The following is a 12,716-nucleotide window of genomic DNA, read 5'->3' as shown; positions in this document are numbered from 1 at the left end:
TTTTCTTGTCTTTTGTTTTTCGATCCGCCTATCTTGCAATTATGTCATGGAGCACGTTTGTTGCCACCACCGAGCTTTGTTCATTGTTTCATGGCGGCTTCTATTTAGTGCGTTAGATCTCTCCCGTGTGGGGCGTAATGCCTTCCGCACTGATAACATATCCGAAAGTTCAAAGCTTCTCGGAGTTTAGGAAACACGCAAAACGGGAATGAAAGTTCCACACCCGCTGATGTGGTTTTCTGGCGTCGTCATCCTCTTCGGTGGAAGGGTCTGTATTTGGTGGTGGCACCGCGTTCTTTGGGTTCGACTTCATCGTTCCATCATGCTCGGGATCACACCAACCCGTGCCGCCGATGCACACACACATCTGCTGTTCACAGCCAGCCCATCTTCCCCGACGCCTCTACCCGTTTCGTTCGGCAAGTTTCGGATATGAAGTAGAGGTTTTTTTTCTATATCGAGAAGATGTTGTGTTAGGCGAGGGCCGGCATACATACAATACACAAAGTGCTTTTGGAAAGGTTTCCTGCGGTAGAGAAAACGGTGCTGTTATTGTATGCGAGTACCCGCCAAGTTGGCTCAACGGGCGGGCGTGGCTTTGCACCGCCTCGATTCATCAATAAAGCTTGTGTTGACTTCACATGGAATTTCCCGGTGTTTGCGGCGTACAGGCATCCATGCTTGCTCAGCCACAATGGCACCAAGATGAGAACGGTTGCCGAGCGTTGGAGGGAGTACAACAACGTTTGGGAGCTGTTTGCGGCGTTTAGGGTTAATGTTTTTGTGTTACTATGGTGCTGGGGTTGTGCGTTCGAGGAGGGTTTTGCACTACCACTAGTGAGAAGCTTGTGTTGACTACACTGACTACCGAGAGTCAAGCTTGGTTGAAATGGATCATGAATTACATTTCTGTTACTAGGCAGACTCTAAAAAGTCGCAAAATGGCATTACAAACATGGCTTAGGTAACTCAAAGCTAACCCCGTGTTTTAGTCTCAAACTATATCTCAACGTTTCCCTCTCTCTGCTGACCCCGGCAGTTCCGAAATCGAATTACCCCCCACTTCATACTGATATTCTGGCGGCGTACTGCTGTTGTATGATTCAGATTGGTCCGGGAAATACTCGCTCTGAGTGTACGTAGTGTACCTCGCGTTCTGTCCATCCCGTATTGGCCAGCTCGGTCTTTGCTCCTCATGAGCGGCGGGTCTGATTGGTGATGGCATAGCGATAGGGTATCCAGGTGGTCCATGCCACTGACCTTCTTGCGGATGTTGATAATGGTGGTGCTGTGGATGGGTTTGGGGCAGAGGATCTGATGACCCAACCCCATACATAGATCTCGCCGACGATGGACCTAGGGCTTGGTTGACCATTGACAGGTGATGGTGATACGCCGCAGTGATGGGAGTTCTCGGGGTGCGGATTGGCTCTTCATTTGTGTAGCTGTTTTCAGGGACCCATGCTGATGAAGGCCTCCTCTCCATTGCTGTCCGGCTTGGGCCATCATGTGGTGACCTCGAGGGAGTATTTGCTGTCAATGGAGACCGAGCGGATATCGGTGGAAGGTAGTCTTCAACTGAAGTCTTGGGCTCTGAGCTGACCGGATCGTCGTTCGCTGCCGCTGTTGTAATCAGTAGAGGCGGAGCTAATGGCGCTGAAACACTTGGCCTCGCCGACGAAGTTGGGCTGGAACGGGATATGCTATAACTTCGTAGCTTTTCGGTGGTGAGACTAGTGTTGAGATTTTGGAGTGATTCAACCTGGCGCCGTAATCTTCTATTCTGTGTGCAAGAAAATCCAAGTGCAACGATGCTGGCAAGAAGAAGTGAAGCAAGCAGACCGGCTGCAATGACGGGAACGAGGCGCATCCAAGGGGGCATATTGGCAGGTAAACCGGGCATTGGGTTGTCTACTGTATTCTCGGGGTTCGCTCCTCCGTTACTAGAGATACTGGCACTGTCGCCATTATTATCGAACTGCCTCGTTACGGTTCCTAATCCTCGAGAAAGGGTAAAGTTTCGTGCACAACATTGCGCCTGATTACATGCCATTCCGAGGTTGTCGTAACAGCAACACCAGGTGCCGCTTCCGCAGTGAAGCATCGTATAGGATGGTTGTATCGGCATAGAGATGTACTGGCTCGACCTCCCACAGTAAGATGGACAAGCCGGGTCCATTCCCGTTGGGTCAGTGCATCCTTGAGACCAAAACGTGTGATTGTCCCCTCTCTGAGTTGCGAAACAGAGGCCACTGGAGAGACAGGCTTCTTGCCTGCTCTCATCACAACATGATGAGTGAGAAGAACCTGTTCCTGTAGCGTCACGACTGCACTGTGTCCCCGACGTCTTTTGTCCGTTTATACCATAGCACTGTGCTGCTTCAGCCAATGGGCCGAGGGAAAAGAGGGCGAAAAATAGGGAGCTGCTGAGCGAACCGGAGGCGAAGAGGTGCCACATCTTTCCTATATTGAAGAAAATGTAGGCTCATGACTCTTGGAAAATGGGTGTATGGGGCCAGCCGCATTGCAAAAGAAAAAAGAAGGAACTTGAGTATCGGTTTTGGAGAGGATCAGGGTAATATGGTGTCGGCATTGTCCTCGATCGTCATCATCTCGGATGTTTCCACCGCCTCGAGAGCAAACGCAGATGGTGCCTGGTGTTCTGGTGAGGTGCTCGCTTCGGCTTCATGTGGTGCACCAGAAAGGATTTAGCCTGTCGATCTTGAAATTATCTGCAGCCTTGTCAGTGCTCAACGTGTCACTTTGGCGGGAGATCAAACGCGCCTGGACTTTTGGGCAAATCTTGTCATAGCCATACCAAGAACTGGGACAAAGCGGTGATTAGCAGCACAATGGATAGATAATAGATGTTTTAATCAATCTGATTCTATTGCATCGGGACCATAGTTGTTGGCTGTGGAATGATATCAAATCTTGACGCTCGGTTGCTTGATACATTGATCTCTGCCCAGGCCACAACATCACGCATCATAGAGCAGACAGGGGCTCCAACCAACCCAGGCCAAAAGAATGACCATTAATTGATATCGATGCCCTGGGATTGGCTGTCAACCTTTTGTCCCACCACCCCACGGGAGCAAATTGACACATGGAAGGTGCAACTGCTGAGTTCACTGACCCCGCACAACAACGAACTCTTCCAGCTCAGTTTGACGGAGTGATGGCTTCTTTCCTGAACGATTCCTTACGCTTCATCGCTTCTGTATTCTCTCTTCATGTCGACGACCCTCCAACACCTCCCACCCTCGTCACGATCCGAGGCATCCGCTTTCCATCTGATCCTTCAATAGAGCCTCACCTCTTGACCATCACGACAACTACCCACGGTGTTGAAACCGGCCCCGATGCTTGTTGGGGACATATCCCAGACCTCCGCCCATACTGGAAGACAGAACAAGGGTGGCAATGGCGAGACAATGAGACATTCCGTCTAGAAAACCAGCCTTTGGCAAGCTGCAACGGACTCTACATCTTGTTCTACTCCTTCGATCTCGACAATCTGCCCAAGAATGAGAGGTTTCCCGAGGCCATTTTCGGAAGGACTCGGTGCTTTGCTGGAGATGCGTTTGTGTTCAAGATCCAAGGAAATGAGATCGGGGAAGATCTCGGAGAAGATGGTTGGGCGGCCTGGCAGAATGTGTCAAAGGATATTTTAAACTTGGATATCATGAAGCTCTCTCAATCCCCATAGCCGTCTACCACCCCAACACCCGAAGCTTTGCAAAGAGCTTTGCACACGGGTCCAATTTCTATACCATGCATGATAAACGTTTCGACAATTCTGGGCGCATTGCTAACCCAGTTCTTGCGATTCGGAAACGCCCAAATTTGGTCCAACGGGACACCACGGGCTGCCAGCAATTCCATAATCTTGACCTCTCGAACATAGATATGCCACCAACCAATCAGCTTGGTTTCAGAGTCGTCAAACTCGGGCAGAGCTGAATCAGAGGCGCCGTCGATCACAACAAGGGCATTGCAAACATCAATTGCATCTGCTCGCTCCAAATCTCCATGTTCCCACTTTGCATCGAGGTCCACACCATATTTGATCAGGCGTATCATCTTCAAGTGACGCTTCCAAGCTGCCATCCAGATAGCTCTTGTCAGCCCCGGCGATTCAAGGCTGTCCATATCCGACTTTCGAACAGCTGTCGGATACCCAACCAGCAACTTCACAACCTTCCATTGCTGATACTGGGCTGCCAGGCATACAGCTAGTGACACTGACGGTCGAGACGCTTTTTGGCCAAGGTTAGGTTCGGGCCCTAGCAAAACGAGAGTGTCTAATGCCTCTCGAAAAACGAATCTCGCAAGCTTCATTAGGATTCGCTGATCGTTCCATCGCACAAAGCCCGTGCTATACTGGCCATACTCGCCACGAGTATTCCAACCGTTTAGCAAGTCGGCAGGATCAAGGCTGACGGGAACATGTATCCAGACATCGGTTGATAAGATCCCTCCTCCGCTCATCATTCTGTGAAGCGCTTCTTCGACCATCTCATCCGTCTTCTCAGGTAGCTCACGCAATGACCACAACGGAAACTCGTATGTTTTCTTATCAACAACCTTCCCGAATACAAGAAAGGAGGCTGTTTTTTGGACAATCTGCCGGGTATCCGTTTCATAGTCTGGCGTGATCTCGGCTTCTGCGTCCGGCGCCATACCAAGTAGCGCAAAGACCTTGTCTCGAATGTCAGTCGCCTGACTGTCCCTGAATTTCCGTAAGAGAATTCCCAGAGTCCGAGTGTGACTCCACCATGATTCAGATCTTCGGAAGCCCGGCATCACATCAAGGATTGCCTGCACATGATCATCGACCGCGGAACCGAGAAACTCTGGTGCAATAGCAAACGTCCTCGATGGTATGCTCTTTCGGCCACACATAATTCTGGCCTTCTTTGAGCAGGCAACCTCCTGAATGATCCAGACGCGTCTAAACCAAGGACTCGCAAGCAGGCCCTCCAAAGCTCCCCGGTACTCTGCCAATGTTGTGTCTGGAAGCCGCTCCAAAAAGTTCCATTTCCGCCAATTCAATTCTGACCTCCAATTTTCTCGACGAAGTTTCCAGCTCCACAGTTGGTCAGTTTCCGAAACCTGTTCATTGACATCTTCCAGGAACTTCATGGCCAACTGTGCTTCAGCAGTTCTTCCGGGACCCAGCCACACAAGGACCTCCTCGGCATTCTGATAGATTTTCCTCATTTGACCAACCTGGTGGCCCCGTTCCTTGTCATTGTTTTGATCGATGCATATCGCATCAATCCACAATAACCTATCAGTATGTGGGTGTCTGAGGTTTACGAGGGCGGTATACAGGTTCTCCGTCACCTGCAAGGTTGAATTGCGGCCAACAATGATGAATTCCTCTCGATCTATGGTTCCCCATGTGTACGAGAGTGCTTCGTATGGGACGCCTTTGGAGGCATGGACGTAGGTCTCGAGAAGCTCGCAGTGGATCTGCTCATTGGACAATCCTTTGCATAGTCGGACGAGACGGATCGAGTCGGCATCGAGGTCGAGCGGTTGGTACTGGTATGGTGGTAATGAAGCCATAGCTGTTGAGGTCAAAGGTGAAGGTTTGCGGTGTGAGGCGCAGCGAGCCAATGCGGGGCGAGGGAAGAAATCTAGGCTGTTGTCGACGTTGCTCATTGGTCACCCTTTCTCGGTGGTTCGGATTGGACTGACAACACTTGTCGATAGAACTTGGGCCAGCCCCAAGCTCCGCACTGATAGTTTCATCTCGTCAGGCCAAGCCACGATGACAGTCCCTGACATCCCACAATGGAGCCAACTCACGATGCCAACCAACAATCTCATATTCATGAGGAGGCGATGATCCACCCTTATACCCACATCCCACTCCCAAACGCATCCACTCACATCCGACTGATCAAGCTATACCCAGCCGTTGCATTCGGCCAGGGTACTTCTTGCGTCCACCAACTCCCAAATCAAATGCAACATGTCAGTGGCATCGATAGATGCACTGTCGCCATTTGCAGTCTTGTCCTATGCCTGGGGCACCAGCGACGCGACCGAGCCCCTTTACATTGACTAGCACGATGAGGACGATTCGGGGCTTGGTACCTGATTCGCCCTTGTCAGCGATCTACATCACCCCGTCACTTATGAGCGGGTTGGTGCAAATAACCAAGTCGGAGTCATCACCAGAGCCATTGCTCCTCTGGGTCAACCAGATCTACATCAACAGCAGGACACGGTGGAGAAGAATGAGCCAGTGCCGATGATGGGGAAGATATATACCAAGGCTGACAAAGTCCTGTACATGCTCAGACCTACGGCTGTTAGCAATTACACGGGTGATGATGGTGAGCCAAAGCAGACATACGAATACCTAGGAGAGGTTTATTGTCACGGGATGACGCATGGCGAGACTTTGGAAATTGAGACAGTGGAGGACTTCTTTCTGGTTGAATATTGTGCACCATTTATTCTCGCTTTCACTAACCATCTCACCCTGCTCACTCTTGGATCTAATGCCTCAGAGGCCAATCATAAACATCTACTCCATCGGCAAACAAGTATCGTACATTTCAATTGCCCTCTAGTCTGGTGGATGTTCTCTATCGAAGCACATCGTTGAGTGTCGAACAGGGGTCGTCTCGTTGTCGTGTGAACAAGTGGGGCGATCTCAGGGGTTGAATAGGGGGCAAGAACTAGTAGACGATACGTCCTCGCTGATCAGCAGTTTGGCTTGTACATTAGACTAAAGCATAATGTTTTGTTCTCCTCTGATTTCAGAGTCATATTTACGCATTGTATCCTTGACTTGCCCTGTGTTCCATCACTTGGTGTGAATCTGCCTCGCCTTCGCGAATTTCGAAGATTGCAGTGATCAATGCACAACCATTTTCATCATATGATCGGGGAATCACTTACCCAGATTAATATGAGGCTAGATTGCAAGGTCCTTCGATCCGCCACATTGAATCTCAATGGTGTCTTAATGTGGAAATCTTTCCTTACACCGGCAGAGCAGAGAATCTGCACCCCATTTTGATTGCTACAAGAGAGGTTTTGATCATTACGCAGACCTAGACTTTCATCGCTTTAGCTCACCCAATAATGGTCACAAGTTTAGCGAGCGGCGCGTGCTGTTTATTCTCGGTGACAGATGCTCGATCCCAAGTGAACACGAACAATAAGGCCCGCTCTTATGCACACTGCATGTAACTCTGTTTCCTTTCCAAATTCAAGATGGCTTAGGGCTGAAGTTGGATGCTACGCTTACCTGTGAGTAATCACTAATCCGACGGTAGCGGCGATGACAAAATTGGGATCTTTTACTGTTCTGGAATATCGTAAGCAGTGCCTCACTGAATGGCACTGACCAGATGCCTTCCTCCGATGAAACATCAAACATGTGAAAGCCGAAGTAAAACAGCGGGCAACGGGATAGGCACTTGTGCCCGAACAGAATGGCGGAAAAAAAAAATCTTGTGGAGAGATTGGCTGAGAAGCAAAGTACGATCTACGGTACTATACCACCTTGTTGAGGAGAAAATGTGGAAACATGAGCCATGTAGGAGCCAATGCTGGTAACGGCAAGTCCAATGACAAGGCAAACCGACAAACTCGAACGGGAATATCGTAGTGATGACCGCTTTGATAATCCCTGTGAGCGCAAGGAGTTAAATCCAGTGGTGTCCCAGATCTCAGAGAGAAAAGTAGCTAGGAAAAAACCGCCCATTCAACTAAACCTTTAACCGTCGAATTGGTCACTCTCTCACCACCGCCTTCATCAACCTGTCAAGATGAAGCCATCCACCCTCCTCACCTTCCTTGCCCACCTCGTGGCGACCGAAGCCTGTCTCACTGAGCAGGAGCGGCACGGCGGCCACATCATCGACCTCAAAGCCCACCTTGCCAGAGGCACCATCAATCGCCGTCAAGCCAACCTCGGCACCGTTCCCGTCGCTGTTGGTGACCGCTTCCAGAACGGCACCACCGTCCCCATCGGTATCGGTTACAACGCCAATGCCACCTTCGACACCATCCTCAACTGCGAAGAGATCAAGTCTGCCGTGTTTGGCCTTGCCAAACAGTATGGCAAGGACAAATTCCAGTACTTTGAGATGCCGTACAAGACGTACGAGAACAGGGCCATGTATGGTGCCAGGGTTGGTGGGAGTGGCAAGAAGGGAGACAAGGGGTACAAGGTTCTTCTCGAGAGCGGTATTCACTCGCGTGAGAGAGGTGGGCCAGATCATTTGATTTATTTCATTTCTGACCTCCTCCGTGCTGCAAAGGACAAGAAGGGATTGGTGTATGGTGGCATGTCGTATTCCACGGCCCAGGTCCAGTCGGCTTTGTCACTGGGCATCGTCATCATCCCTGTTGTCAACCCAGATGGACTGGCTTTCGATCAAGCGACCGACTCTTGCTGGCGCAAGAATCGTAACCTAGATAGGGCGATTGATGGAGAGCCTGTGTCGGTTGGTGTGGACTTGAACCGCAACTTTGCGCCGGTTTGGAACTTCACCAAGGCTTTCGCGCCTGGAGTTGACCCCTCCTCTGACGACCCGAACAGCGAGATTTATCACGGTACTGGACCGCTGTCGGAGCCGGAGACGAAGAATGTTGACTGGACACTCGACCAGTTTCCTGACCTTGGGTGGTTCCTGGACCTACACTCGCCGGCAACGTTGGTGCTGTACGGATGTTGTCACGATTCGAACCAGGCTGTGGATAGGGCCCAGAACTGGCAGAACAAGACCTTTGACGGGAAGAGAGGTGTGGTGCCAGATAGGTCAGGTTTCGAGTACAAGGAATTCTTGGAGCAGAAGGACTGGGATGCTCTGACGCTAGCAGCCGCGAGGGTTGCGGGTGGAATGACAGACTCGACGGGACGCTTTTACCGGTCACTTCAAGCTCCTCATTTGTATCCCAGCAGTGGCTGCTCCGCGGACCAGGGCCTTGTCAGGGCAGCTTTGGATCCGAAGAAGAAGAAAATGTATGGGATTGGGGTGGAGTTTGGGGAGTGGAATTACCAGGCTGAGTGCTTGTTCTACCCGACTCAAGAGCAGCACAGGCTGAACATGATTGAGAGCAGTGTAGCTTTCATGGAGTTGCTTCTTGCTGCTGTCAGGTTGGGATGATTGCTTGTTAAGGCGCGCATAAGAATGTTCATTTTTAACGAGACTGTAAAGAGTAGTTCAGAGTTTATGTTTTGCAAGACGTCCCAAGAGTGTTTGGTAGATACATAATATAAAGAGGGCACATGTACATCAGGTGGACGAACTGTTGAGCAGAGACTCGTCGCCTGTCGTGATTATATCCATAGTTGACCTACTTTTCGAGTGACATACTACGTCTGCTTGTACTAGAACCTCGCGAAATTTTATGAAAACACTATTAACGATTCGATGGGCTAGTTTAAGAGACGGGCGAGGGCTTTTGTGGCGCCACACATCAGATGGAAAACCGGAAAACGCAGCCTCCACAAATTCCCTGGGACTTGCCTAGCGGGTGCCTACCGTCGGGTGAGTTAACTCAGCGTTCTGATTGGTCCAGCGATTCGAGGACGAAACACATCAAGCTATCAAGAGTTTCTTCCACGATGTACCCTCCCTGCTACTTGCGGAACTGGATAATTCGATTCTTATTTAAAATGCAAGATCTCGAAACATCCAGAACCCGGCCACACCGTCAAATCGAAGTCCTTCCAATCTCCCGAGAATACAGCTTCGGCATACGAAATCAGAGTCCCAGCATCGAAGCCCACTCCGCACGATGAGAAAACATCGCTCTCAGGACATGTTGATTTTGACAAGAGCATTGGCCCTTTGCGTCTGCGTCTTGTTTGCGGTTGCGTTGATGCTCCAGTACGGGGCCAGCTACCTGACACACTTGAGCATCAAGAGCGTCGGCCCTTTCGCACCAAAGTCCTGGCAGCAGGTGGTAGCTGAGAAACTCCAACGAGATAATGAAAAGATACCCGTTGATTTGCGGCTTAATAACAATGTCATGGCTCGATGAAGATTTTCTAAGCCTCTTACCGGCGACTTTGTCGAGTGTCTGCTTGACACCCATTCCCTGGCTATCATGTCGTTGGATGTACCCGATCCTGCTACTTGCAGGGGAAATGGCACTTTGACTGCTGTGGAAGTTGCACTGCTTTCTGTAAACGTGCTGCCTTTGCAGACCAACTGGTTAGATATATCCATGACCCCATGGCTCAAGTCTCTGTCGTCGTATGCTGATGTCGTTGAAAGAGTAAACTCCTGCTCGAGATTGGCTTTGACATTGCCTTGGCCAGAGCCCAAGAGTTAGATTCCCACTACGCCACCCACAAGAAGCTTGTCAGTCTACTGCACGGTATCCCTCTGACCATGAAAGACCAGTTCTTTATAAAGGGCCTCGAAATCTCGATGGCATACGTGTCATGGATTGGCACCTTTGAGGGGAAGAAAGGAACTGGGAAAGACAAGTACGTAGAGAGTGAATTGGTCAGCGAGCTTTACAGTCTCGGAGCTGTTCCATAGGCAAGGTATTCCCATTCCACTCTACCACATGGTAGTCTTGCAAGGCTTGACGGTGTCTTCAACTGCTCACAGACAACCTTGGTACAAAGCATATGGGCGAGTTGAGTTCATCGCCTTTCCGTTCTTTAGATGCTTTTATTATCCCCTCTGTCTTGGATCACAACAGCTTATACAAAGTTCGTCTCCCGAAACCAACAATAATATCTTAGGTTATACGTTGAATCCTCATTACCAGCATTTGTCATCGGGGGGTTCATCCGGAGGTAGTTAATCCCTTATTTATATCTGCTGTGAGTGTATATTTTGTTTTTGAACCGATCACGGTGTAGGGGAGGGTGCTACGTAATTTATCGGCAGCAGTGCCTTTGGCATCGCTACTGATAATTGGAGGCTCGGTATCTTTGCCGGCGTCTTATCAGGGTGTCTACAACATAAAGCCCTCCGCGGGGCGTCTATCATTCATAGACGTAGCCAATACCGAAAGTATATATAGATGTGACATAGCGCTCAAGGGTCTGGATATTATTCTAATGCTGACCATATATCAGGGGCCGGGGCCGAGAGGTTATGCCCACAGTGGCAGGAATCATGGCACACTCCATGGCGAGCGGGCAATGAGTACGAAAACGACGACGAATCGGACCGTAAACCAACTTTTGGGTTCATGCCAAATGACGGCATCGTAGTTCCGCATCCACCAGTTGCCCGGGCCCTGGAGATCGTGAAACAGACTTTGACGAATGCAGATTTTGAGGTATGCTGAAATCTGCTCTAGAGTTACTTTTAAGTACTGACATTTGCGTGCGCATCGGAGCTCCTGGACTGGGTGCTTCCTTCGAACAATTACACTTCTGAGGATACATGCGAGTAACCTGCTTCACTATGTCGAAAGGAGTTGACCAAACACTTTCCTAGGGTCCGATTGCACGGAGTGACAGCTGTCCTGACGTTTGGGAAGCAATTCAATAGTCCGGGGAGCCTATCTTCCCCGAAATCGTGAACGTGTCCCCGTCAGCAAGCGCAGACCTCCGATTCCACTCCCAGAGTATGAGCAGGTGTGGTGCTCAAAATGAAGGATTACCGCTAAAAGTACAACGATTACTGGCAGTCTTCCGCAGGCAAAACAAGTTCTGGTAATGACCCGCGTGAGACACCTGGCACTTCCAGAACATGCTAACCTCATCAGGTCGGCGTGTTGACGTTGTCATTGCTCCGGCCGGTCCACATAGTGCCATTCCACCTGGAAGGTTCATTCATTCGGCGTACACAAGCGCTCTCAACGTGCTCAACTTTTGCATCGCCGTGATGCCGATTACAGTTGCGGATAAGAACCTGGACACCCTGGACCCAAACTTCCAACCCCTTGCCGACAAGGATCGGCGAAACATACCTTCATGTAAATATAACAATCATCAAACGAATGGACAGTACGCTGACAGTCAGACGGACGATCCCGAACTCTTCGATGGCACACCGGCTGCCATTCAGCTGTTTGGACGCCGACTGGGTGAGGAAAGAGTGCTATCTGTGGCGCAGATTGTAGTTGACGCCGTTGAGGCGTGGAAGAGAAAACACCATCGGGAATAATTGAGGAAGTATACAAATCATTCTTCAGCTTCTTCATCTTGTTTCCGTACCCTACCTAGTTGTTGGGCCTACAGAACCGACTCGCAACGAGATTTGGGATATGGGCATTGACAACTCCATGTGAGATGTCCCACATCTTGTTATAAGCCGATTCTGTAGGTCCGACAAGTAATAAACAGGATTTGGAGGCACCCCACTTAGCAAATTGATTCCACTCTAGATTGATAGAAGCGTCAGTTGGCAGCTCCTGTTCATTGTGCCAACCACTGGCAAAATGGTAGCTATCTCTACCTAGGTATACAACTAAAAGGCACCATGTCCGCTTCTAGTCACATGGTGGCTCTTCTTCCCTCTTAACCCACCCTCTCTCAACGACGTCTTCTCGATCAATTGCAGCACCTAATTCACGAAACAGAAATGGGATCATGGATCTATCTTCAGGCTCTTCATTGTACAATTTACCAGAACGAGGATGTCAAGCATATCTTGAGAAAACTGCGACCGACACTTGATGAGTATGCTTCGGCCGCGCCCCGTTTACCCAGGACAGTTGCACTTGCACCAACCTCGACGTTGGTGAAAGGAACAAGAAGCCACCAA

General features: G+C 50.0%; 4 protein-coding genes across 4 annotated transcripts; 2 read left to right on the top strand and 2 right to left on the bottom strand.

Moving 5' to 3' along the window:
• Positions 1-1,006: 1,006 nt before the first annotated feature.
• Positions 1,007-2,458, bottom strand: QC763_305685 (uncharacterized protein; the record flags this gene model as incomplete). Its single annotated transcript, XM_062911012.1, has 1 exon — positions 1,007-2,458. The coding sequence occupies one exon, from the start codon at positions 2,456-2,458 to the stop codon at positions 1,007-1,009; it is 1,452 nt and encodes a 483-aa protein (XP_062767012.1).
• Positions 2,459-3,699: 1,241 nt separating this feature from the next.
• Positions 3,700-5,673, bottom strand: QC763_305670 (uncharacterized protein; the record flags this gene model as incomplete). The annotated part of the gene is made up of 1 exon (XM_062911011.1): positions 3,700-5,673. The coding sequence occupies one exon, from the start codon at positions 5,671-5,673 to the stop codon at positions 3,700-3,702; it is 1,974 nt and encodes a 657-aa protein (XP_062767011.1).
• A 2,126-nt stretch (positions 5,674-7,799) lies between these two features.
• On the top strand, positions 7,800-9,143 carry QC763_0053320 (uncharacterized protein; the record flags this gene model as incomplete). The annotated part of the gene is made up of 1 exon (XM_062905789.1): positions 7,800-9,143. The coding sequence occupies one exon, from the start codon at positions 7,800-7,802 to the stop codon at positions 9,141-9,143; it is 1,344 nt and encodes a 447-aa protein (XP_062767010.1).
• Positions 9,144-11,079: 1,936 nt separating this feature from the next.
• QC763_305665 (uncharacterized protein) lies at positions 11,080-12,116 on the top strand (the record flags this gene model as incomplete). The annotated part of the gene is given in 7 exon segments (XM_062911010.1): positions 11,080-11,283; positions 11,445-11,460; positions 11,499-11,584; positions 11,620-11,662; positions 11,716-11,831; positions 11,848-11,925; positions 11,973-12,116. Coding segments are annotated over 7 exon segments (687 nt in total), but the record flags the coding sequence as incomplete, so codon positions are not given.
• Positions 12,117-12,716: the final 600 nt, after the last annotated feature.

The sequence above is a fragment of the Podospora pseudopauciseta genome, chromosome 3 (assembly GCF_035222475.1).
Source record: "Podospora pseudopauciseta strain CBS 411.78 chromosome 3, whole genome shotgun sequence".
NCBI lineage: Eukaryota > Fungi > Ascomycota > Sordariomycetes > Sordariales > Podosporaceae > Podospora > Podospora pseudopauciseta.
Note: the sequence above shows the minus strand (reverse complement) of the source record. Positions and strands in the feature narration are given on the sequence as shown.